The sequence below is a fragment of the Bufo gargarizans genome, chromosome 11, assembly GCF_014858855.1.
Source record: "Bufo gargarizans isolate SCDJY-AF-19 chromosome 11, ASM1485885v1, whole genome shotgun sequence".
NCBI classification, from domain to species: Eukaryota; Metazoa; Chordata; class Amphibia; order Anura; family Bufonidae; genus Bufo; species Bufo gargarizans.
Window position 1 is genome coordinate 65,195,923 of NC_058090.1, and position 27,915 is coordinate 65,223,837.

Consider the following 27,915-nt stretch of genomic DNA (forward strand, 5'->3'; position numbering starts at 1 on the left):
AGAGATCATCGAGAACCTCCTGTATCCAGGAGGTTCCGTGGCCCCAACCACCAGTGTAGTGAGCCGTCTACATGAGCGACATTTCCCCAATGTCGTTGCTGGTACCTCAAACCAACCGCCACTCCGAAAAACATGTCGTGTCTGTAGCAGGAGTGGAATAAGGCGTGACACCCGCTATTTCTGTCCTGACTGCCCTGACCACCATGCCCTATGCTTAGGGGGAGTGTTTCCGGAAGTACCACACACAGGTACACTTAGCATAGGGATTGCGTCACACAGGACAGACACACAGGGCTCTTAGGGCCATTTCACTCACAGATGCTGCAAACCTCTCCTTTCACCTGGGACAAAGTAGATAATGTACTTCGCCACATCTCTGGGCGATTTGTGCTTTGCACATTGTCCCATGGGGAAGGAGAGGTTTGTCCTATAAAGGTAAAAAAAACAACAAAAAAAAATCCCCGGTAAGCAAAAAAGTTAATGTTCTGTTACAAAAGTTCAATAAAGTTTATAAAAGTTAATGTTCTGTTCAAATGTTATATAAAGTTTAATGTTAATAAATTTATTGCGTTGCTGCCTGTTTTTTTTTTTTACCTTCTAGGTAGACCAACCGATCGACCAGCTGCAGCACTGATGTGCATTCTGACAGACTGACAGAAGCATTGCGCTGCTGTCAGATTACACAAAAGTCGGTGTATGCGGCGCTGCAAGACGAGATTTCTCCTCTGCAGTAAAAAAGATATGTTTGCCGAGGCTTATGAGCTGAGGGGCGGTGTTCATATGCTTTGGCAAACACTTTGTATATAATAAAAAAATATAAAAAAAAAAATCGATTGATGTGAATGGAGAAATCGGGTTTGCCATGGCATACGAGCTAAGTGGGTTTGGATGTTGGGCGGAGCTCCTATGTCCTGGCAGACGCCTTTCCCCTCCTTTTTTTTTTTGGCAGAGATTTTTTCATCCACATTGATCGATGCAAATGAAGAAATCTGTGCCGTTCATTTTTTCTTTCAGCCCAGAGGCTGAACGAAAAAAAAAAAAAAAAAATCTCATTAACCGTATGCTCAATATAAGGAGAATAGCAGAAACTCCTAATGCTGGCCATACATGTAATGATTGCGGAGACCCTCAAATGCCAGGGCAGTACAAACACCCCACAAATGACCCCATTTTGGAAAGAAGACACCCTAAGGTATTTGCTGAGGGGCATATTGAGTCCATGAAAGATTGAACTTTTTGTCCCAAGTTAGCGGAAAAGGAGACTGAGAAAAAACAAAAAAAAAATATTAATTTCCGCTAACTTGTGCCGAAAAAAAAAAATTCTATGAACTCGCCATGCCCCTCATGGAATACCTTGGGATGTCTTCTTTCTAAAATGGGGTCACATGTGGGGTATTTATACTGCCCTGGCATTTTAGGGGCCCTAAAGCGTGAGAAGAAGTCTGGAATTCAAATGTCTAAAAATGCCCTCCTAAAAAGGAATTTGGGCCCCTTTGCCCACCTAGGCTGCATAAAAGTGTCACACGTGGTATCACCGTACTCAGGAGAAGTTGGGCAATGTGTTTTGGGGTGTCTTTTTACATATACCCATGCTGGGTGAGAGAAATGGCTCTCTAAAATGACAACTTTGTATAACAAAAATGGGATATTTATCTCACCCAGCATGGGTATATGTAAAAATACACCCCAAAACACATTGCCCTACTTCTTCTGAGTACGGCGATACCACATGTGACACTTTTTTGCAGCCTAGGTGGGCAAAGGGGCCCAAATTCTAAAAAGAGCACCTTTAGGATTTCACAGGGCATTTTTTACACATTTGGATTTCAAACTACTTCTCACGCATTAGGGCCCCTAAAATTCCAGGGCAGTATAACTACCCCACAAGTGACTCCATTTTAGAAAGAAGACACCCCAAGGTATTTGGTGAGGGGCATGGCGAGCTCATGTAAAAATATTTTTTTTGTTACAAGTTAGTGGAATATGAGACTTTGTAAAAAATAAAAATCATTTTCCGCTAACTTGTGACAAAAAATAAAAAAACTTCCATGAACTCACTATGCCCATTAGCGAATACCTTAGGGCAGTGATGCCCCCCTTGCTTGGCTGCTCTCGGAACTGTATAGAAATAAATGGAGCATGCTGGGAGTTGTAGTTTCACCACAGCTGGAGTGCCAAGGTTAGCTATCACTGCCTTAGGGTGTCTACTTTCCGAAATGGGGTCATTTGTGGGGTGTTTCTACTGTCTGGGCATTGTAGAACCTCAGGAAACATGACAGGTGCTCAGAAAGTCAGAGCTGCTTCAAAAAGCGTAAATTCACATTTTTGTACCATAGTTTGTAAACGCTATAACTTTTGCGCAAACCAATAAATATACACTTATTGCAATTTATTTTTTATCAAAGACATGTAGAACAATAAATTTAGAGGAAAATGTATATAGAAATGTAGTTTTATTTGAAACATTTTACAACTGAAAGTGAAAAATGTCATTGTTTTGCAAAAAAAAAAAAATCTGGAAATTTTGATTTATAACAAAAAAAAAAGTAAAATGTCAGCAGCAATGAAATACCACCAAATGAAAGCTCTATTAGTGAGAAGAAAAGGAGGTAAAATTCATTTGGGTGGCAAGTTGTATGACCGAGCAATAAACCGTGGTAGTAGTGTAGTGCAGAATTGTAAAAAGTGGTCTGGTCATTAAGGGTGTTTAAGCTAGGGGAGCTGAGGTGGTTAATTTCTGTCATCTTTGGTGCCAAAATGGCCTCCATTATATCCAAGGAATGCAGGTACCAACATGCATGCCAGGGCCCATTCCACACCACTCCTGGTGCCAAATGGCCACCAAAGAATGCAATGAGAGTCCATCTTCCTTACAGTCTTCTATACCATGCAGTCCCATGTAAATAACACCAGTCCCATGTAGGCTGGGGTGGGGAAACAACAAAAAAAAGGCAGAGCAAAAATGGCTGGGCTCCAACACTGCATTGCCTGGGCAGTGAACGCCGCCCAGGGCCGTTGCAAGTTCATTTGCATATGAATGAAACTTTGTTTTTCCAGCTTCTGCAGGTGTAAAGAAGGTAACGGTACCATTACATTCATGTATAGGTGTGCTGTAAGCACTGTATATGGCCATATGGAAGTGACAGACTCCCTTTAAGAATATATATTAGTGTAATATCTCCCTACTTACTAACAGAGTGGCCAACCCCTTTAACTCTCATTAAGCCAGGCACGTCTCTTCCGGCGGTTACTAGACTATTACATGAATATGCTAGACTATAGCCTTGATGTACAAATTAATCATTGCCATGTCACATATACTCCCCTTCTTGATCCCTGAACCCCTCAAAAACCAACTGCTAGATAAATTCCCATTTCAGTGTGCATCGGACAATATATCTTATTTGGGTATTCATTTAACATCCCGCCTCAAGGATTTAGTAGGATTACCTTACCTCATTGCTAGAGGAACTCCTTATGGACTATACTAAATATTCCCAGAATTTAGTCTTGGATAGCCAGAATAAATGCTGTCAAAATGCTTATATTGCCAAAAATACTCTATACATTTAGCTATATCCCACTTCTTATCCCTGCCAGGACACTTCACCTCCTACAGGCAGATCTACTCAAATTTATTTGGGGGAATAAATCACCTAGGGTGGACCATCGCGCACTCTACCCACATCTCCATGTCCCAGATATTACTAGATACTATAAACCTCATAGATCAGACGAGGGAATGGTGGTCCCCCTCTTCGAATCATAAGTGGCTGAAAGTAGAATCTACATTTCCGACCAAAAAACTAATTTAAAGGATTACTAGCTGCCCACTCCCTAGCGCCGATTCCTAGGCCCCTCTCTCTTGACCATGCAGGCGGCAATATGGACCTGGCACCATCATATTAGGGGTATAGATCTATTCTCTCCTACCACCTCAGACATCCCTATAATTGCTCTCACTTACCTTATTCCAGATCTTGCTATAGATGCTTGGGAAGGGGGTTGGGGTTATTATACCTAGACCAGATACTGGAGAACTACAACATTAAACATCTGAGGCCTTACACCATTCACATCAGCTACCTAATTCACGTTTCTATCAATACTTACAGACCAGGCACCTACTACATAGAATCAAGCTCCCTCCTGTTCAATCATTGGAGACCTCCCCAATTAGCAGACTTTTTAACACTTCAAGACCTGCAGGGAAAGGCCTCTCTACTGCATATCAAGCTCTGGGTTCAGACCTGGAGAGCAAGTCAGGATTTCTGGTGAAATGGGAGGAGGAGTTGGAATGTGAATGGACCATGAATCAATGGAGAGATGCTTTCTATTGGGCGGTGGCTGGATCCAATTGCATTAACCGTGCAGAACAAAATTGAAAAATCCAACTCCGGCCCGTATAGTGCATATTAACTCTACATATAGCCCATATTGCTGGCGGGGATGTAGGGAAAGGGAAACACCATCACATATGTGGTGGAATTGTTTTACCATATTTCCCTTTTTGACCTTATGTCTAAAGTTACTCGTTTTCCTCTTCCCCTGTCACCAGCTATACTCTCTATTGGGTTTGAGACCCTCCAATATACCCATCGCTGGGTGATGTCAGGGATATTAACAGCGAAAGCTAAATGCTACCTATTAGAAATTACCTGTCACTCCGAATCTTTCAGAACCGATAGCCCTAATTAATATATGCAACATGAATGTATACAGACGTGGACAAAATTGTTGGTACCCTTTGGTCAATGAAAGAAAAAGTCACAATGGTCACAGAAATAACTTTAATCTGACAAAAGTAATAATAAATTAAAATTCTATAAATGTTAACCAATGAAAGTCAGACATTGTTTTTCAACCATGCTTCAACAGAATTATGTAAAAAAATAAACTCATGAAACAGGCATGGACAAAAATGATGGTACCCCTAGAAAACACAGAACATAATGTGACCAAAGGGACATGTTAATTCAAGGTGTGTCCACTAATTAGCATCACAGGTGTCTACAACCTTGTAATCAGCCATTGGGCCTATATATATGGCTCCAGGTAATCACTGTGTTGTTTGGTGATATGGTGTGTACCACACTCGACATGGACCAGAGGAAGCAAAGGAAAGAGCTGTCTCAAGAGATCAGAAAGAAAATTATAGACAAGCATGTTAAAGGTAAAGGCTATAAGACCATCTCCAAGCAACTAGATGTTCCTGTGAGTACAGTTGCACATATTATTCATAAGTTTAAGATCCATGGGACTGTAGCCAACCTCCCTGGACGTGGCCGCAGGAGGAAAATTGATGACAAATCTAAGAGACGGATAATCCGAATGGTAACAAAAGAGCCTAGAAAGACTTCTAAAGAGATTCAAGGTGAACTTCATGCTCAAGGAACATCAGTGTCAGATCGCACCATCCGTCGTTGTTTGAGCCAAAGTGGACTACATGGGAGACGACCAAGGAGGACACCATTGTTGAAAACGAATCATAAAAAAGCAAGACTGGAATATGCCAAACTACATGTTGACAAGCCACAAAGCTTCTGGGAGAATGTCCTGTGGACAGATGAGACAAAAATCGAAGTTTTTGCCAAGGCACATCAGCTGTATGTTCACAGACGAAAAAATGAAGCATATCAAGAAAAGAACACTGTCCCTACTGTGAAACATGGAGGAGGCTCTGTTATGTTCTGGGGCTGCTTTGCTGCGTCTGGCACAGGGTGTCTTGAATCTGTGCAGGGTACAATGAAATCTCAAGACTATCAAGGAATTCTAGAGAGAAATGTACTAGCCAGTGTCAGAAAGCTTGGTCTCAGTCGCAGGTCATGGGTCTTGCAACAGGACAATGACCCAAAACACACCGCTAAAAACACCCAAGAATGGCTAAGAGGAAAAAATTGGACTATTCTAAAGTGGCCTTCTATGAGCCCTGACCTCAATCCTATTGAGCATCTTTGGAAGGAGCTGAAACATGCAGTCTGGAAAAGGCACCCTTCAAACCGGACACAACTGGAGCAGTTTGCTCATGAGGAGTGGGCCAAAATACCTGCTGAGAGGTGCAGATGTCTCATTGACAGTTACAGGAAGCGTTTGATTGCAGTGATTGCCTCAAAAGGTTGCGCAACAAAATATTAAGTTAGGGGTACCATCATTTTTGTCCATGCCTGTTTCATGAGTTTATTTTTTTACATAATTCTGTTGAAGCATGGTTGAAAAACAATGTCTGACTTTCATTGGTTAACATTTATAGAATTTTAATTTATTATTACTTTTGTCAGATTAAAGTTATTTCTGTGACCATTGTGACTTTTTCTTTCATTGACCAAAGGGTACCAACAATTTTGTCCACGTCTGTATATGCCGCTTCACACCAAGCTAGATCACAAGTTCTGCATAGATGGGATTTATGGTGCACATCCTCTTATGCTTCCCATATTCCACATATTGTGTTATGAGAAACGCATTACACAGCCATTTATATCCGAAAAACAAATGAAGAGTGTCTGGGGGAGTGCTAGATGAGCGGTTCTGGCGTATTACAATTACTGGTGTTCTTCTTTAGTTGTTGTGCGGCACAGCACTTTACCATGTTCACCATTTTCTTATGGATCACATTGTCCTATTACCTGTTAACAATATTGTATGTTTATTAGAATTCTAAACATTGCACCAGAATGCTGAATGCTTTATTTTGTATTCATTGTAATGTTTGAACAGCATCTCATTGATTGTTGTACTGATTTGTACTGGAAACCCTAATAAAATCAGAAAATTCTCAACCACACCAAAACCGTGAAATGCACATGCATCTCTCTGATGCGCTTTTAAACTCACTACAAACACTATTGGTGGAATTTGAGATTTATGATATCCCAAGGTGCTGCCAGAGGCAGAAGTACACCTCATCATAAATTAGACGCAGCCGCCAGAGTCATTGTGCCTAAACTGAAATCTGTCAGCCCCCAGCTGGTGTAGATGTTAGTCTTCATTTATGTCAGGAGAATTGGGGTAAAAGAAGATACATGGACAAGGTACAGGATGCGCTGGCCCCACCCCACCCCCTTTTCGAGAAAGTGGCAAGGGCAATGGAGAAATGATACTTGTGTGTGGGAAGTCAAACAGTGTTTGCTACTTTTTTCCACCAGAAAACTGGTGTGGCGGAAAATGATAAATCCCCCCTCTGTGTGAATATACACTTCTTATTCTGGGAAGTGGCCCAGCAGTACTCAGCCTGCGGGAGTGTGACCATGAACTAAGGTTGATTAGTTTGAAAACTCTTAGGCTGGTTTCACATGGGCGTTGCGGGAACACGCGCGATTTTTCGACGCAAGTGCAAAACATTGTAATTCGTTTTGCACTCGCGTGAGACAAATCGCGCATGTTTGGTACCCAAACCCGAACTTCTTCACAGAAGTTCAGGCTTGGGATCGGTGTTCTGTAGATTGTATTATTTTCCCTTATAACATGGTTATAAGGGAAAATAATACATTCTGAATACAGAATGCATAGTAAAATAGCGCTGGAGGGGTTAAAAAATAAAAATAAAAATTTAACTCACCTTAATCCACTTGATCGCGCAGCCGGCATCTCCTTCTGTCTTGATCTTAGCAGTGTGCAGTAAGAGGACCTGTGGTGACATCACTCCGATCATCACATGATCTTTTACCATGGTGATGGATCATGTGATGGATCATGTGATGGACCATGTGATGACCTGAGTGACGTCACCACAGGTCCCGTTACTGCACACAGCTAAGGCCTCTTTCACACTTGCGTTGTCCGGATCCGGCGTGTACTCCACTTTCCGGAATTACACGGCGGATCCGGAAAAACGCAAGTGTACTGAAAGCATTTGAAGACGGATCTGTCTTCAAAATGCTTTCAGTGTTACTATGGCAGCCAGGACGCTATTAAAGTCCTGGCTGCCATAGTAGGAGCGGGGAGCAGTATACTTACAGTCCGTGCGGCTCCCGGGGCGCTCCAGAATGACGTCAGAGCGCCCCCATGCGCATGGATGACGTGCCATGCGATCACGTGATCCATGCGCTAGGATGACGTGCCATGCGATCACGTGATCCTGACGTCACTCTGGAGTGCCCCGGGAGCCGCACGGACGGTAAGTATGCTGCTCCCCCGCTCCCCACTACACTTTACCATGGCTGCCAGGACTTTAGCGTCCCGGCAGCCATGGTAACCATTCAAAAAAAGCTAAACGTCGTATCCGGCAATGCGCCGAAACGACGTTTAGCTTAAGGCCGGATCCGGATCAATGCCTTTCAATGGGCATTCATTCCGGATCCGGCCTTGCGGCAAGTGTTCAGGATTTTTGGCCGGAGCAAAAAGCGCAGCATGCTGCGGTATTTTCTCCGGCCAAAAAAAGTTCCGTTCCGGAACTGAAGACTCCATTCAGAATGCATTAGGATAAAACTAATCAGGATTCTTCCGGCATAGAGCCCCGACGACGGAACTCTATGCCGGAAGAAAAGAACGCAAGTGTGAAAGAGCCCTAAGATGAAGACAGAAGGAGATGGATTAAGTAAAAAAAATAATAATACATACATATATATATATATATATATATATATATATATATATATAATTTAACCCCTCCAGCGCTATTTTACTATGCATTCTGTATGCAGAATGCTATTATTTTCCCTTATAACCATGTTATAAGGGAAAATAATAATGATAGGTTCTCCATCCCGATAGTCTCCTAGCAACCGTGCGTGAAAAATCACACCGCATCCGCTTGCAGATGCTTGCGATTTTCACGCTACTCCATTCATTTCTATGGGGCCTGCGTTACGTGAAAAACGCTGAATATAGAGCATGCTGCGATTTTCACGCAATGCACAAGTGATGCGTGAAAATCACCGCTCGTGTGAACAGCCCCATAGAAATGAATAGGTCGGGATTCAGTGCGGGTGCAATGCATTCAACTCTCGCATCGCATCCGCGCGGAATACTAGCCCGTATAAAAGGGGCCTAACTGTGCTTATTTTTGGACACAAGAGCAGGAAAAAAATATATTTCTGATGGGTAAACTAACCTCTAGCTAATGGAAGCGTGATAAAGGACTGACAGGTTCCAGAAGAGGTACTTCACAATTGGCGCATTATAATATGCTTACAACATGAGTGACAAGACAGCCAGGGAACACTTCGTACAGCGAACCTTGTAATAGAAGGTGTCTAGGTACAGATCAGCCAGTACCTACCTCCTTAGAGGGGTTGTCTCACTTCAGCAAATGACATTTATCATGTAGATAAATTAAATACCAGGCACTTACTAATGTATTGTGATTGTCTATATTGCTTCCTTTGCTGGCTTGATTTATTTTTCCATCACATTATACACTGCTCATCTCCAGTGGTTACAGACCACCCTGCAATCCAGCAGCGGTGGCCGTGCTTGCACAATATAGGAAAAAGCTCCAGTGACACGGACCATAGGAGCACGCATAGGCACACATGCAGCTGATCCTATCCCAGCCACCTCATCTGTTCTGCAGCAGTGCCCATAACCCCTGGAAACAAGCAGTGTGTGATGTGATGGAAAAATGAATCCAGCAAGCAAAAGGAGGCAATATGGGTAATCACAATACATTAGTAAGTGCCTTGTATTAACTTTCTCTTCATGAAAAGTGACACAACCCCTTTAATGGCATCACCATATAATTACAATTCCCTGGACTCCATGAAGTGGGTGCAAGGCCATTACGTTACCGGGTGGACTCTTCTTGTGCATACACATGTACAAGATGTAGGTGTCACACAGTAAACACCACAGGCAACAAGCAGGCATTTGGGGAGAGGTTTGTCTCACTGGGAAATGAGGTAATTAGAATCCAAAATAAAATGCTGATGTAATCACCAAATATTGGGATTTGATCATTTGACACAGAGGCCTTACTGCAGCCTCATGATTTGACACCCACTTGGTGTTAAAGGGGTTATCCCTATAATAACCTGTTTCCCCCCCCCCCCCCAATGCCTGGGCCCCTCATATGGATTATACTTTCACTCGCGCTGCATCTCCATCACCCACAATGCTACAGAGACTAGTGTGGCGGCAGCCGTGTTGGGATCAGAAGCGACGCGGGTGCCAATGAGCGGGGTAAGTATAACCTACATGAGGGGCCCAGGAATTGGAAGGGGTCATTATATGGGTTGAATAACCCCTTTAAATGTATAGACATTAACAGTTCTGAAAAAAGAAATGCTGAACGTACTAGAGAAAAACTTTACAAACTTACCATACGTATGGATTCTGGAGCAATGTGAGACTTTCATTTTAAAGTAAACTTTACATTTCTAAAAAAAAACATAAAAAACTAGACTGTAGCCAGATCATTTTGTGACCTGGAATTGCAGTCACAATTGCCTCCTAGTTAAGGAACACATGCAGAGCGGCTCCTTCATGTAGAATAAAACAGTGCTTCAATGGATGGATGTTTATTCCTCAAATATGCAAACATTTATATATGTACATACAATTATTACTTTGTTTCATTTACAAGATAAGCTCCATTCCAAGCACCGCCAACAACGAATCCACAACCCACCCCACTGCCAGGCTCCCACACGCACCCACACATGCCCACGTCTGCACACCACGGATGCGGACACCAAAATAAATCTCAGCCTTTAGCCGGGCTGTGAAAGCACTAATGCTTCATAAATGATTTATTTCTGTAAATTTAATTAGATTTTCTATAGAAAAGAACCATTTTGTTTATTCTGTTTAATCTTCTCTTCTGATAAGTATCTTCATGACACCTGAAGACATGTATAGTATTTATATAGGAGTTCCATGCAGCAGCGAAATTCACAAACCAGGCCTGCCACAGATCCATCTCTTTCTAAACGTTCCAAAGGGTTTAAAAAATACAAACAAAAAAATGAGAACTAAAAGTAGTCAAATGCTTCTGTCATTAAGATTTTACTACAGGTGAAGTTAGCCTTTTTCCTGTATCACTGTTTCCAGTAAGGACCTGGAGATATTAAATAAACAGTACCAAGCGGTACTCAGTTATATGATGCCCAGGGGATCGGCTTGCAGTGTGGGCTGTAGTAGCTGTGGCTGAAGAGGAGGAGGTAACTGCAGAGGGACCAAAGGTGGTGCGAGCTGACCAGGACTGGAGTGATGTGCTGAAGGAGAACTGGTGACGCTTGGAGAGTCAACAACTTCACCATCGTAAAAGAAAAACTGGCACTGCTGAATAAAGTTTTCTATAACCGATTGGTGGTTCTTAGTGGTAGAGAAAAATTCCTTGTTCTCAAAATCTGGGCGCATAAGTGTTGGCCAGAAGCAAATGGAAAGGTTATCTGCAGTCATCAGGTTTGTCTTGTTGTGTTGACTAACCCTAAAAAGAAAAGAAAAAGATAGCCATAATATTCATCACTAAATTACCAATTTTTTTTTTTTTTTAAACCTTTTTAAAATGGTTACTAACTTCACACACAAATTTGCAAAAAATTATAGTACAAGTGCTCAAAAGAAACTTTGTAATATATCTTAGTTCTACTGTTATTATTCATCCAGAAGACTCACAGAAGCCTCAGATTACACACGTCAATACAGGTCTATGGACGGGAGGGGGGAGAACAGGAAGGCCATGAAGAATGCACAAACTGAACAGTTTCTGTCTCAGTCCAAGTGCTTTATTGTATGAGGTCCAAAATTCCAGCAGCACTCCTATGCATTTTGAGCGTATCAAGCACTTAGTCATGGCATAAAATAAACCACAAGACCCTCCTCCTCATACTGGGTACATCAATCATAGCTGAGGAGGAAGGGGCATTGCATAACAAACCCCAACAGTGCACAGAAAGAACAAATGTGTGGTGTTACAATTAACCCATTAGTAATCACCTATAAGTCTTTTTAAGGTCACTAACAGGCCTTATGGTCGCCACCCTTTCATTGCTCAGCTACATTTATTTCAAGCTGGCAGTCCAGAGGGTTTGTCATTTTTTTGTTTAACCACCTCAGCTCCCCTAGCTTAAACCCCCTTAATGACTAGAGCACTTTTTAGAATTCTGCACCGCACTACTTTCACCGTTTATTGCTCGGTCATACAACTTACCACACAAATGAATTTTACCTCCTTTTCTTCTCACTAATAGAGCTTTCATTTGGTGGTATTTCATTGCTGCTGACAATTTTACTTTTTTTGAAATTAATCAAAATTGACCGAATTTATTTATTTTTTTGAAGAAATTTTTCACTTTTTGTTGTAAATTTTTTCAATTAAAACTACATTTCAATATAAATTTCTCTCTAAATTTATTGTTCTACATGTCTTTGATTAAAAAAAATGCAGTGAAGTGTATATTTATTGGTTTGGGTAAAAGTTATATCGTTTACAAACTATGGTGCAAAAATGTGAATTTACGCACTTTGACTTTCTGAGCACCTGTCATGTTTCCCGAGGTTCTACAATGCCCAGACAGTAGAAAACCCCCACAAATGACCCCATTTCGGAAAGTAGACACCCTAAGGTATTCGCTAATGGGCATAGTGAGTTCATGGAAGTTTTTTTTACAAAGTCTCATATTCCACTAACTTGTGACAAAAAATAAAATTTTACATGAACTCGCCATACCCCTCACAAAATACCTTGGGGTGTCTTCTTTCCAAAATGGGGTCACTTATGGGGTATTTATACTGCCCTGGGACAGTTTTAGGGGACCTAGAGCGTGAGAAGTAGTTTGGAATCCAAATGTGTAAAAAAATGCCCTGTGAAATCCTAAAGGTGCCTCTTTAGAATTTGGGCCCCTTTGCCCACCTAGGCTGCAAAAGTGTCACATGTGGTATCGCCGTACTCAGAAGAAGTAGGGCAATGTGTTTTGGGGTGTATTTTTACATATACCCATGCTGGGTGAGATAAATATCTCTGTAAAAGACAACTTTTCCCATTATACAAAGTTGTCATTTTACAGAGATATTTCTCTCACCCAGCATGGGTATATGTAAAAATACACCCCAAAACACATTGCCCTACTTCACATGTGACACTTTTTTGCAGTCAAGATGCACAAAGGGGCCCAAATTCCAATGAGTATCTTTTAGGAGGGCATTTTTAGGCATTTGGATTACAGACTTCTCACCTTTAGGGCCTCTAAAATGCCAGGGAAGTATAAATACCCCACATGTGACCCCATTTTGGAAAGAAGACACCCCAAGGTATTCTGTGAGGGGAATGGCGAGTTCCTAGAATATTTATTTTTTTGGGCACAAGTTAGCGGAAAATGATTTTGTAAGAGAAAAAAAAAAACACAAAAAAAAAACCTTTTCCGCTAACCTGTGCCCAAAAAAAAAAAAAAAAATATATTCTAGGAATTCGCCATGCCCCTCACGGAATACCTTGGGGGTGTCTTCTTTCCAAAATGGGGTCACATTTTAGGGGCCTAAGCGTGAGAAGAAGTCTGGAATATAAATGTCTAAAAAAATTGTACGCATTTGGATTCCGTGCGGATCTGCAAAATGCGGAAAGCACATTGCCGGTGTCCGGGGTTAATAAGTGACAGGGGGGGTTGTAGTGTGGTGCTTGGTGCTACTTATTACAGAGCTGCCTGTGTCCTCTGGTGGTCGATCCAAGCAAAAGGGACCACCAGAGGAGACGCTGTTAGCAAAACAGCATCTGATATACCTTTCAAGAGTTAAAAAAAAAAAAAACTAAAAAAAACTGTCCTTTCTACTGTGGCTCTCCCGTTGTAACTTTCACAGGTGCTAACAAATATGACGGCTGGCAGCTGAAGGATGGAACTGGGCATGTGCGTCCGCCTCAGACTTTTATTGAGTTGGACGGAGAGATAAGGAAACAGAGTGTAGCCCTAAATGGAAGGGCTGCGAACAAATTCCAGCTTTTAATTTGCAAGCATAAAACTGTTAAAACAGAGAATTCAGCCTTGCTAGCCCTACCACAACAAATCACAGAGAAGCTCTCATTATGCCAGGCTAATTTTATTATAAAGTTATACTGGGATCATCTATTTAGGTCAGCTTCACCCAGAACGATGCCAGGCTCGGTCTCACAAAGTGAGTGGGAGGTGGCAAGTAGACTCCATAAATGTTGCACACATATGCATGCTTCAACTAGCTGGCATACAATAAGGGGGGCAGTCCCTGTGTGATTTACAGGGGAAACCATTGCATCATTTTATAAAGAAGGGCTTGGTAATTTCCAGGAGTGATCATGACATGGCCTGCGTAAACTTTCTACATTGCGTAATCGTATTGACGGGACTATGCGTGGCAAGCCTTACTAGTCATGAATGTCAGCTACCATTCAGACCGAGTGGGTGTGCCATAGAAACCATATTTCCGTCTGCTTGCAAACATGTTTCAACTCCGTGATGAAATCTGCATCATTGTGGCATTTGACATTTCTGAAGAAGCTGTCTAAGGGCTCTTTCACACTTGCGCTGTCCGGATCCGGCGTGTACTCCCTTTGCCGGAATTACACACCGGATCCGGAAAAACACAAGTGAACTGAAAGCATTTGAAGACGGATCCGTCTTCAAAATGCGTTCAGTGTCACTATGGCAGCCAGGACGCTATTAAAGTCCTGGTTGCCATAGTAGTAGTGGGAAGCGGTATACTTACAGTCTGTGCGGCTCCCGGGGCGCTCCAGAATGACGTCAGAGCGCCCCATGCGCCTGGATGACGTGCCATGCGATCACGTTATCCATGCGCGTGGGGCGCCCTGACGTCACTCTGGAGCGCCCCGGGAGCCGCACGGACGGCAAGTATGCTGCTCCCCCGCTACACTTTACCATGGCTGCCAGGACTTTAGCGTCCCGGAAGCCATGGTAACCATTCAGAAAAAGCTAAACGTCGGATCCGGCAATGCGCCGAAACAACGTTTAGGTTAAGGCTGGATCCGGATTAATGCCTTTCAATGGGCATTCATTCCGGATCCGGCCTTGCGGCAAGTGTTCAGGATTTTTGGCCGGAGCAAAAAGCGCAGCATGCTGCGGTATTTTCTCCGGCCAAAAAACGTTCCGGTCCGGAACTGAAGACATCCTGATGCATCCTAAACGGATTTCACTCCATTCAGAATGCATGGGGATAATCCTGATCAGGATTCTTCCAGCATAGAGCCCCGACGACGGAACTCTATGCTGGAAGAAAAGAACGCAAGTGTGAAAGAGCCCTAATACTGTACGGAATACGAACGCTGCATATGAAATATCAAACTCTCCAAAGGTCTGGGGACTGCACGGTTACAAAGCATTATTCCTTATATACATTCCCTACTTTCTGCAAATCCATACACTCACCTGTTCAAATGAGATATGATGTATTTCAAGACTTCATAGTTGACAGGAGGAAAACTCCGTAAAATAGTCTTCAAATCATGCAGCCTCTCCATTCTGTCCTGGATTTCTGCAGGGTAAGAAGACAGCTTCCTTAGGGTCCATTCACACATCCATAGTGTATTGCTGACCCGCAATACACCCGGCCAACACCCCCATAGTACTGCCAATTGCGGACAAGAATAGGACATGTTCTATTTTTTTTCGGGAGCCGCGGACTGGAAGATCGGGCCGTGCTCCGGAAATGCGGAGAGCACATAGTGTGCTCTCCGCATCCATTCCGTCCCCATAGAGAATGAAAGGGTCTGCACTCATTCCGCACAATTCAGGAAACGGATGCGGACCACACTTGCGGACATGTAAATGGGGCATTAGACCGAGTGTCTCCTGTGTAGTTGAGTCTTATTAAATGATACATACATTATATACATCTACCTCTGGGGAAAGTTACTAAACCATGTAAGGCCCCATTCACATAACTGTATTTTTGGTCTGCATCCAATCCACATTTTGTGCAGTTAGGATACAGATACATCATTTCAATAGGTCTGCAAACAATTCGGACCGCACATCCATGTACTGTCCACACCCATATTTCCATTCCAAAGCCCCTCAAAAAATATAGAACATGTCCTATTCTTGTCTGTTTTGCAGGCATCAATGGGCATTGTTACAATGGGTCTGCAAAAAATAAAAACAAAGACACAGATGCAACACGGATGTCATCCGTATTTTTTGCGGATCCACATTCTGCATACTGCAAAATACAATGCACCCTTATTCAGTAATTCCTTATACAGTAGATCTTAGAAATGTATTTATTGTTGCGTATAGCAGTGACCTATACCACAGCGCTGCACAGTCATTATCCCAAATATTTTTTTAATGAAATTAACAGCCTATATGTGGAGTGGACAGTTTGCTGAATATATACGTTTTTGTAGTCCATGCATTTCTCTTGGCTCTCTCGCTTTTGTTTGGACTTTTAGCACAGCAAACAGATTTTTTTCACTCACGCCATTCACTGCGGCCAAAGAGAGGGAGGGAGAGAGTGACTCAAAGTACTACACATTACACTGATAGGTGTAGATAATACAGAAGAGCATTTCCACCTATCAAAGCAATAGAACTGTCATACTGTTGTCCCGGTTATACAATCTACTATTATCCTAGCAGATAACATCTTCCCCTCACAGCAACAGTAAAAGAAAAAGGGTTCGCCGTCTGTACGAGTTTTCTCTCTGCACTGACTGCTACAATAGAAAAATATTTAGTTTATACATTTTCAATGGCATAGGATTGCCAAAACGAAAAATACCCCTTTCTGAAGGAAGTGTTCCTTTAAACAGGAAAGCTTGTATAAAACAGTAGATTGGGATCTGCATGTCTTGCCGTTAAGGGGCTTGTAAAGCAGGGAAGTGTATGGGTGGCACACTTTTACACCACACTGATGTAGTTTAGCATGTGAAGGGTGAAATCTGCAGCAATTCCCAGCACCCATGCCGATCAGCTGTTGGAGAAGGCTTCCTGCTTGTTCCACTAGGGGTCGTCTCCTCTGTAGCAGTGGTGTAGTCGAATTGCAAGTACTTGTCATTATACAGGACTTCCGATACGACGTGCAGTGTGGAGGGCTGCCTCCTCTTCAAAAAGCTGATCGGCAGGGGTGCCGGACCCCGCGGCTCAGATATTGTGACCTATCCTGATGATAGGTTATCAATATATATGGCAGGACAACCCCTTTAAGGTTAACATTTTATTTTGGACAAACTTCCTGAAAGCCATCTACATTTTTTAATACGTTACATTCTAGGTTTTGGTTTAGCACACTAGGTCTGGTCCTAGTAAATTTTCTCCCCAAACATTACAAAATGTAACATAACCTTATAACCGTGCTAAAGCACCATCATCATCAGGGCACCTGCTAGCAAGGTGTAAGGTACACGAGAAAGAATCATACTTACTAGAAGCCTGCAGAAGTTCTGGGTGATGGATATATGGTATTAGAGGGGCTGGCAGATCAGCAAAGAAAGCTTTGAGAGCACCAGCCACTGCATTTACATTTACCTCCATAGAAGCCAAGTTCAAACTGTTATCTGTAATCAGACAAAACCTTTTAGTACAGCGAGAAGCATTTCACGGACGGCATAGCCGTGATCATCCCATAACAAACTTTTTGCTTTTCTAATCTTAATACTCCCATCCAAAATCTATAGAAACCCTTGGAGCCATTTTGTATTATTGGTTTACTTGTATTTTGGGCTAAAACATTTGTAATAGTTTTTATGGAAAATTAAGCATCCTTTGGCTTCTGCTCTTTGCCCTACATACAGATGTAGCAGACACCTCAATCACCGTTCCTGGACATTGCTGTCCAGGAGCAGCAAAGTGTTGTATGGGCATGAGCGATAGAAGCAGCCATCATACTGTGGAGGTGATCGCTGTATATAAATGCAGCTCTTCACCTCCACTTAATGAGCAGCTGACTGTCTGGGAGGATTAAGCATCCTTTGGCTTCTGCCCTTTGCCCTACATACAGATGTAGCAGACACCTCAATCACCGTTCCTGGACATTGCTGTCCAGGAGCAGCAAAGTGTTGTATGGGCATGAGCGATAGAAGCAGCTATCATACTGTGGAGGTGATCGGTGTATATAAATGCAGCTCTTCACCTCCACTTAATGAGCAGCTGACCTTCTGGAAGGATTAAGCATCCTTTGGCTTCTGCCCTTTGCCCTACATACAGATGTAGCAGGGTTAACACTCAAACTGTTATCTCAAATTTCTTAACTCATCGTGTTATTTTGAAACAAAAGCCATTGAAAAGCAATTGAAGGTGTTTGCTTAACACATTTAGTTTAGATAACACATCGCATAAGTGTTAACTCGACTACATCTGTAGAAGTGTCATGAAACCATTCAGTAGCAAATCTGTCAGACTCGCATGTCTGTCTCCAGTCCGTCTTTCACCTCTGATAAACGATCTGTGATTAGGTAATGGATCATGTGTTCAGAGGTCAGAGATGGATTTGAGAATGAGCCCTCAGACAGCTAGTCTGACAGATCTGCTACTGGACGGTTTTATGGCGCTGCTGTCTAGTGCAAAGCACAGAAGCCGCAGGAGGAAAATGAAGCAACTTTTTTTTATATAAAAAAAACCCATCAGACACCAACATATAATACTAGTTGGATCTACAGCGGACTCTGGATAAAAATTGGCGTAATCCTGAATGATCCAGACCAGAGACCACACCCGGGAAATGACAAAGCCAAGTGATCCATTTTTGGCGTATCAAGCCAGACCAGGAAGCGAAGTAGGGGAGCTGGAGCAGCATTTGAACTTCGGGGGCTGTAATTGGAAAGGGTGACCAACAGCTGTATTATACTGCTATACTTCCTGCGGCCATATGTTACCTCTCATGGCAGGGCTTTCAATTGGCATTTTTCAGCAGGATAAGGCCTCATGCACACCACTGTTTGTCTCCGCGTCCGTTCCGCCGATTTTAGTGTTTCAGATACGGACCCATTCATTTCTATGGAGCTGTTGAAAATGCGGATAGTGCCATCCGTGATCCGTGGTTCCAGTCAGTCAATAAAATATAACCTGTCCTATTCTTGTCCGCGGACGCATTCAAGCCAATGGGACCTCTTAAAAACGCAGAGGCACACAAGATTGTCATCCGCGTCTGTTTTAATTATATCATTTGCATAGAAAACCTGTCAGACTTTTTTTTTTTACCTTCCTTTATGTCTGGTGGTCCTCCAAAAATAAAGGAAGACGCACGGAAACAAAAACGGAACCCCATTTTGCAGAACGGAAGACAACATCGGTCGTGTGCATGAGGTCTAATGCTCACCCACACACAGCAAGGGTTTCCGGAAATGTCTCAGGCAGATTGCTTGACCTGCCCAGTAGTCACCAGATTTATCGCTATTCGAGCATTTATGGAACCAGCTGGAATGCAAGCTTTGGCAATCCGCAAGTGTACAGGAACTACATGTCCAGTTACAATATCTGTGGGGAAATGTGCGGCAGTAGGGTTCAGCCAATCAGGTTCGGATTTCTGTATCCAAACCCTATTATTTTAAAACCTACATTAATAATATCAACTCTTACTATACAACGTATTGTCTCCGCAGAGGTCTTTCCGAAGCTTCAGCAAATATTGAGAGACTTACTTTGTGACTTTGTTTCACTTTTTTTATTCGCATAAATTACAGTATCAAAACACAAAGCTGAACTTGGCTTCATTAATGAGGCAATTTATGAGAACACAGTGACACATGACATCAAGACCCAGTAAGTCTCGCGATATTTGCTGAAACTTCGGAAATACCTCCGCGGAGGCAATACATTTTACAGTAGTACGGAACAGATATTTTTAATGAAGGTTTTAAAAGAATTGGGTTCAGATACAGCAATCCGGAACAGATTATCTCAACCCTATCTGGCAGGATACAATACCGAACCTGTATGTCTCCACGCCCCGTATCTCATTCAGTATCCAGGCTACAGGCGGCCCAACAGAGCACTAGAGCCTCCTCCAAATGGTACGGGTTTCCCCAATAATACATATACTCTAATATTGCAATCACTTACATATATCATTACAATCACGCAGTCTCATTCTATTCCAACGCCTCCTACTTTATTTTTGGGTCAATGAGTCCATATTTTTCCAGAAAACCCATTAAAGGGTTTCTACCACCAGATTTTCACCTATTTAGCTGTCTGACACTAGCGATCTGCTAGTCTCTTCTGTAGCTAACCATGTTCATGTATTACCTTTGTCTGGAGCGGTTAAGCTTAAAAACGTAGTTTTATTGATATGCAATATAGGTGCTATGGGGGCATCTTTTCAGCATCTAGAGGCTCAGTCTACTCACTATTTCTGCCGCCCAGCGCGTCCCTCCACTCTAGATTGACAACCTACTTCTCCCCATCTCTGCCGAATTCTCGCGCCTGCGCCGTGTGCTTCTGTATTCGGTGCAGGCGCAGTGACTGTCGTACCGCTCCCTGTGCCGGCATCTTCACTGCGCCTGCGCAGATTACGGCACAGGGAGCTGTCCGACAGTCAACCGCCCTGCGCCGAATACAGAAGCACACAGCGCGGCCGAGATGGGGAGAAATAGGCTGTCAATCTAGAGGAGAGGGGCGGGCTGGATCGCGTGTGGCGGCAGAAATAGTGAGTAGACCGAGCCTCTAGATGCTGAAAAGACGCCCCATAGCACCTAGAGGCTCATTTGCATATCAATAAAAACTAAGTTTTTAAGCTTAATCGCTCTAGACAAAGGTAATACATGAACATGGTTAGGCACAGAAGAGACTAGCAGATCGCTAGTGTCAGACAGCTAAATAGGTGTGGTAGAAACCCATTAAAGGGTTTTCTGGAGAAATATGGACTCATTGACCCAAAAATAAAGTAGGAGGCGTTGGAATAGAATGAGACTGCGTGATTGTAATGATATATGTAAGTGATTGCAATATTAGAGCTTAAGTATATGTATTATTGGGGAAACCAGTACCATTTGGAGGACATAACAATTTTCCATTTTCACTTTTTTACTCCAGGAAGGCATGGAGTAAAACGCCATAACTTTATTTATTTTTTTCACATAGCCAGATTAGGACTTGTTTTTGAAGACAATAATTTGTAATGGCACCTTTTAAAATTGTATACAGTTTAGTAGGAATGGGTGGAATTGGGTGGGGGGGGGGGATACAATTCCGTATGCAGTAGAACTGAACTGTTTTGTTGTGTTTTAATACTGAACAAAGACGTTTGAAGAAAACACTTCATCCCATATTTTGAAATCCCATAATTTTTTTTTTTTATAGTTTTGTCTATGGAGCTGTGTGAAGGCTTATTTTTTTGCAGGACAAAATGTAGTTTAATTTAAGTTTTTTAACTTTGTTTTCTTTTTTGTTCATGTCCCCCCCATGGGGGCCCACAACATGCAATCATTAGATTGCCATTTATATTAAAGCAATATAATTTTGTCCATTACAAAATACAAAATCTGTATATTCCAATACAATGTTGCCATCTACCGGCCTGCATTGGAATGAATATACCAGTAATAGGCTGAGAAGCTTTACAGCGAGGAACAGAAGTATTTGAACACTCTACGATTTTGCAAGTTCTCCCACTTAGAAATCATGGAGGGGTCTGAAATTCACATTGTAGGTGTATTCCCACTCAGACAGAATAAAAAAAAAAGAAAGAAAAGTATTTGAACACCTGAGAAACAGCAAGAATTCTGGCTCTCAAAGACCTGTTACTGTGCCTTTAAATAGTCCACCTCTACTCCACTCATTAATCTTACTTAGTAGCACTTGTCTGAGCTCTTTAAAGACACCTGTCCACCCGACAGTCAGTCAGACGCCAACTACTACCATGGGCAAGACCAAGAGCTGTCAAAAGACACCAGAGACAAAATTGTGGACCTCCACAAGGCTGGAAAGGGCTACAGGCTAATTGCCAAGCAGCTTGGTGAAAATAGATCAACTGTTGGAGCAATTTAGGGATCGACGGACATTGATTTTTTAGGACCGATACCGATAATTTGTGAACTTTCAGGCCGATATTCTGTGAATTTTCATTTTTGAAAAAAATAAATAAAATCCTACACCTGCCCCTGCTGCTCTGTGCACACAGCAGCATGGAGCTTACCACGGCAGCCAGGGCTTCAATAGCGTCCTGGCTGCCATGGTAACTGATCGGAGCCCCAGGCTTACACTGATTAATACTGGGGGGGGGGGGGGGGGGGCGCACTGCGCCACCAATGTGTTTAATACGGGGGTGGGGCTGGGGGGCTCACTGCCCCACCAATGTTTTTAATACGGGGGTGGGGGTCGCACTGCGCCACCAATGATTAATACTGGGGGGCTTGGGGGGGGGCGCACTGCACCACCAATGAAGATACATCTCTCGTTTATTCATATACAGGAGGCGGAAGCTGGCTGCAGAATCACATAGCCGGCTCCTGACCTTTATGAGCGGTAGCTGTGATCCGCGGCACCTGAGGGGTTAACGACTGCGGATCGCAGCTACAGCTCAAAGATTGGGAGCGGGCTATGTGATTCTGCAGCCAGCTCCCGCCTCCTGTTCAATTTGAATGAATGAGTAAGTAACATCATTGGTGGCGCAGTTGCCACAGCCCCTCCTCTTCTCATCTGTCTCCTCATTGGCGGCAGCAGCAGCAGCAGCACAGGGGGAGGAGACACTGCTTCCTTCTCCCCTGTGCTGCTGAGGGAACACAGAGCAGCGCAATCTGTGTTCCCAATAAGTTATTGGAATATTGGCAAAATAGATGCCGATACCGATAACAGTCAAAATCCTTAATATCGGTAAAACCGATAATCTGTCGATCCCTAGAGCAATTGTTAGAAAATGGAAGAGGCTAAAGACGACTGTCAGTCTCCCTCGGACTGGGGCTCCATGCAAGATCTCGCCTTGTGGGGTATCACTGATATGAAAGGTGAGGAATCAACCCAGAACTACAAGAGAGGAGCTGGTCAATGACATGAAGAGAGCTGGGACCACAGTTTTAAAGGTCACTGTACGCCATCATGGTTTCAAATCATGAATTGCACAGAAGGTTCCCCTGCTCAAGTTATCACATGTCCAGGCCCGTCTGAAGTTTGCCAATGACCATCTGGATGATCCAGAGGAGGCATGGGAGAAAGTCATGTGGTCAGATGAGACCAAAGTAGAATTTTTTGGTCTAAACTTCACTCTTCATGTTTGGAGGAAAAAGAAGGATGAGTTGCATCCCAAGAACACCATCCCTACTGTGAAGCATGGGGGTGGTAACATCATGCTTTGGGGGTGCTTTTCTGTGAAGGGGACAGGACGACTGCACTGTATTAAGGAGAGGATAAATGGGGCCATTTATTGTGAGATTTTGAACGACAATTTCCTTCCCTCAGTCAGAGCATTCAAGATGGGTCGTGACTGGGTCTTTCAACATGACAACGACCCTAAGCACACATCCAGGATAACCAAGGAGTGGCTCCGTAAGAACCATATCAAGGTTCTGGAGTGGCCTAACCAGTCTCCAGACCTAAATCCAATAGAACATCGGAGGAGTGGGCCAAAATCCCTGTTGCAGTGTGTGCAAACCTGGTCAAGAACTACAGGAAACGTTTGACCTCTAATTGCAAACAAAGGCTTCAGTACCAAATATTACACTGATTTTCTCAGGTGTTCAAATACTTATGTTCAGAATCAGCAGTGCAAGACAAATATATTCTGTAAAAATCATACAATGTGATTTCCTGAATATTTTTTAAATGCTGTCTCTGAGTGGGAATTTCAAACCCCTCCATGATTTCTAAGTGGGAGAACTTTCAAAATCACAGGGTGTTCAAATACTTCTGTTCCTCAGAACAGGCTCTGGCCTATTACTGCTAAGGAACACCGTCCCCATTCTCAGTCAGGGGAAGGCTTTCCTGCACAGGAAGTGCATGCTTACAGGTGGGTATATGTAAAAAGATACCCCAAAACACATTGCCCAACTTCTCCTGAGTACGGCAATACCACATGTGCGACACTTTTTTGCTGCCTAGGTGGGCAAAGAGCACCTTTATGATTTCACAGGGCATTTTTTACTACTTCTACTTTTCACGCATTAGGGCCCCTAAAATGCCAGGGCAGTATAACAACCCCACAAGTGACCCCATTTTGGAAAGAAGACACCCCAAGGTATTTCGTGATGGGCATAGTGGGTTCATGGAAGTTTTTATTTTTTGTCACAAGTTAGTGGAATTTGAGACTTTGTAAGAAAAATAAATAAATTATAATAATAATAAAATAAATTTCCGCTAACTTATGCCAAAAAAATGTCTGAATGGAGCCTTACAGGGGGGTGATCAATGACAGAGGGGTGATCAGGGAGTCTATATGGGGTGATCACCCCCCTGTCAGGCTCCATTCAGACGTCCGTATGTGTTTTACGGATCCGATCCATAAAACACATACGGACGTCTGAATGGAGCCTTACAGGGGGGTGATCAATGATAGAGGGGTGATCAGGGAGTCTATATGGGTTAATAAGGGGTTAATAAGTGACAGGGGGGGTGTAGTGCAGTGCGGTGCTACTTATTACAGAGCTGCCTGTGTCCTCTGGTGGTCAATCCAAGCAAAAGGGACCACCAGAGGACCAGGTATATTAGACGCTGTTATCAAAACAGCGTCTAAAACCTGTTAGGGGTTAAAAAAAATAAAAATAAAATCACATCTACAGCCTGCCAGCGAACGATCGCCGCTGGCAGGCTGTATGACGCGCTGATGCGCGACTGTGCCCGAGTGAGCCGCCTCCGGAACACGATCCTGCGTTAGGCGGTTAAAGACAAACCCAAAGGTTATGCCATAAAGTCCGATAGGTGAAATTACCACCTCTGGGAGCCACTCATCTCATGGATGGGATCCCATCGCACACTGCAGTGAATGGAGGCCGCGCACTTGCCTATTTTTGGAAGTTCTATAGCAGTGAATGGAGAGAGCCATGCATGTGCGTCTCTAATGACTACAGTGCTCAATGGAGTCTCATTCTTAAAATCTGGGTGGGTACCAGAGTTACAAGTAGTTAGCAGCGGGTGCTGGTGGGGAGCTGCGATCAGCAGCAGTTAACCCCTCAAGTGCCGCACCTGCCTCCTGAATTAAATGTTGATTATCTTTGATGGCGCAATGCGTCCGCCCCTCAACAACCCAGTATTAAAATTGTTGCTGGCGCACTGCGCCCCCTCCCCTCCTCCTCATTGGTGGTGCAGTGGCAGCTTCTGATCAGAGCCCCAGCTGTGTAATCCTGGGGCTCCAATCAGTTACCATGGCAGCCAGGATGCTACTGAAGCCCTGGCTGCCATGGTAAAATCCCTGCTGCTGTGTGTATTATGCACAGGGAGAGTGTGAAGTCGTATTAACCCTAATAGAGCTCTACCCCCCCCCCCCACCCAAAAAAAAAAAAAAAAAGGGATCGGACTGTTATAAAATACGAAATGCACACGGCTTTTTATTTTCTTCTCGTAGTATCAAATGGTATCGAGTATCAATACTTTATGGTATCGAAAGCAAATAAAAATGTTGGTATCAAAACAACCCTACTGCACTGTACTAGCCAGGAAAGTGTACAATTATTTTTCAATTCATAACAATGGCAACTACTCACCCAGGTCAAACTGCTTTTGAATATTATCTTGGTCCGTTTTGTACCCACTCACACGATATAAACCTTCAGTGCCAAGTCCTAAAATTAAATGGAAAGCAAAAAATTATAAATGAGTTCTGCTGCTGCCTGATGAGGTGTTATAACGAATCTGTGACCAAAATTTGGACTTTTGCCTGCACTACTACATGAGTATCACTCCAGATAAGGAGTCCAGATAGCCGTTTTTTTTTTGCCTACTGCCCCTTGTTCAGCACTCACAGCTGCACTGAAACACACAGTCCGGACTGCTGTACGAGTATGAGAAAACAAATACAGTGGTCCTTCAAGATACAATATTAATTGGTTCCAGGACGACCATTGTATGTTGAAACCATTGTAAGTTGAGTAATCTGTTCCAAAGCCCTAAAATGTCATCCAAGATAAGAGAAAATGAAGATTTTAGAAAAATAAGCAGATAACCAAGATGTAGCAGGGTTAGCACTCAAACTCTTAACTCAAATTTCTTAAATCGTGTTATCTTGAAACAAAAGCCATTGAAAAGCAATTGAAGGTGTTTGCTTAGGTTAGATAACACATCTCAGAAAGCATGAATGTTAACTCTACTACATCAGTAACAGTCAGGAATACCTGCTAACTAGCAACTAAGACAGCTATTTTACCAGAGAAGTGGCCTTGATTGGTTGGATCTGAGTCTGAGGCATTGTATGTGGAGTCTAGCTTTAACTTACGATGGGTCAGAAAAGACCATTGTATGTTGAAAATATTGTAACCTGAGGCCATTGTATGTTGAGGGATCACTGTAGTAGCACACATGTAGCACTGGAGATGATAGTACAGGATCTTGGTGCCAAGTTCCCTTTAAAGCGGTTGTCCAGGATTTTACAGGTTGTGTATTAGCAGCAGCACAATCCTGGTTTACAAAGGCTGATGTACTGTTGGCAAACAAGGTTTTTGGGCAATGCATGAAGGGTGTATTTTCTCGTTTGCTGGGTGATTGGTGACACATATGTACATGTTGATTATCAAGAACAAGTGTTCGTATACCATAACTAGCCCATAAAATGTCAGAATTTTTTTACTGAAAACAGGATTGCAATTTATGGTTGGGGTGCAGAGACAATACTTTTTTCCTCAAAACTAACATTTCTTGCAAGAAAGTAATTTTTATAGGCTGGGGAGACCAAGACTCCGCAATCGCCAGGAGCAAGGAAGCCAATAACCATAGAAATCTGCTCCTGGTGCCAAGTAGTATTGTGGTCATTTTTCATTGAGAGTTATGAAGCTTTACATTGATTGGCCAATAAAGAGATTAACGGGTTCCTGAATTGGCTACTGAAAAAGTATAATATTTGGTTAGCCCTTGATTAAGCTTAAAACCAATACTGTAAAGGGCTTTGATAAACTTCTTTGGCTTTCTGGATAGCAGATGCCACATGATGTATACTTTTAAAGATCAGATGAGGAATACATATAGTAGAAGCAGCAATGACAATACAACCCATAGTGGAAAACCACGTGCATCCAATCTGATACAGCTGGGAACTACACATTGTGGGTTATTATATATCATCATACAGTTATTTCCGGTCTCGGCAGCATTTAGCTTGCACTACATGGGATGAGGCTGACCCACTGGGGATCACTTCCAGAGCTTCCTTTTCACTGCAGATGGCCAGCTAAGTGAACACAGATTTCTTCTGGCTCATGGCCAAGCGTCACACAAAACAGACAACAGCTCATACCAAAATGTTGTCCGGTAACCAGGCAATATTAAAGGGACACCTTTCTAGCTAATTTATAGATTTGTGTGACCAGTGGATCAGCACCATCCCAAGCAGTGAAAGTTAAATGCTGCTTGTGACATCTGGTCCGGGATCAGAAATAACCCTAATATGATAATTTGTGTGGACACCAAAGTCATTGTTTGCAGGCAACAGATTATGACATCTAAACACACACTGCTGCCCACAAACAACTATTCTGGTTTATTTCATAGCAGCTGAGAGTATACTGTGATTACATTTTATTTTTTTACTTAATGCACAGGTGAGTAATTAGGGCGAGGCTATCTAATTAGGAGAAGTTAAATAGCCAGTCTTTTAGGGGCAGCTCAGTCCTTTGAATCCAGAGAAAAAAAAATCTGTCTGGTTTGAGAGCTGCACTTATACAAGCAGACAAACAACGCGAGTTTGAGAGTGTTCTCGTGTTTGTATTAAGTGTGTGACTTTAGATTACGTGACTTGAGATTCAGGGACTTTAGGAGGAGACTACAGTAAGTTAGATTCTTATCACTGCACTATATTGCATTTTTCTCTTTTCTGGTGTAATCCCCACTTAGTATGTGTTCCATTATTGACAGCGCAGTCCAGTGCACATCTTGTCTAATGTATGCAGTCCTGGAACAGCCGTTTGAGGGTGCATAT

At 42.9% G+C, this 27,915-nt stretch overlaps 1 protein-coding gene across 2 annotated transcripts in view; it reads right to left on the reverse strand.

The window, feature by feature from the left end:
- Positions 1 to 10,441: 10,441 nt before the first annotated feature.
- The window catches only part of ARHGAP5 (Rho GTPase activating protein 5), a 118,585-nt gene continuing 101,111 nt past the window's right edge, over positions 10,442 to 27,915 (reverse strand). For both annotated transcript variants that reach the window (XM_044272429.1, XM_044272430.1), the window contains 4 exons: positions 25,493 to 25,570; positions 17,288 to 17,419; positions 15,291 to 15,396; positions 10,442 to 11,368 (listed from right to left, as the gene is read on the reverse strand). In XM_044272429.1, coding sequence (XP_044128364.1) covers positions 11,035 to 11,368; positions 15,291 to 15,396; positions 17,288 to 17,419; positions 25,493 to 25,570 — 650 coding nt within the window. In that variant the 3' untranslated portion in view covers positions 10,442 to 11,034. The remainder of the gene's footprint in view (positions 11,369 to 15,290; positions 15,397 to 17,287; positions 17,420 to 25,492; positions 25,571 to 27,915) is intronic.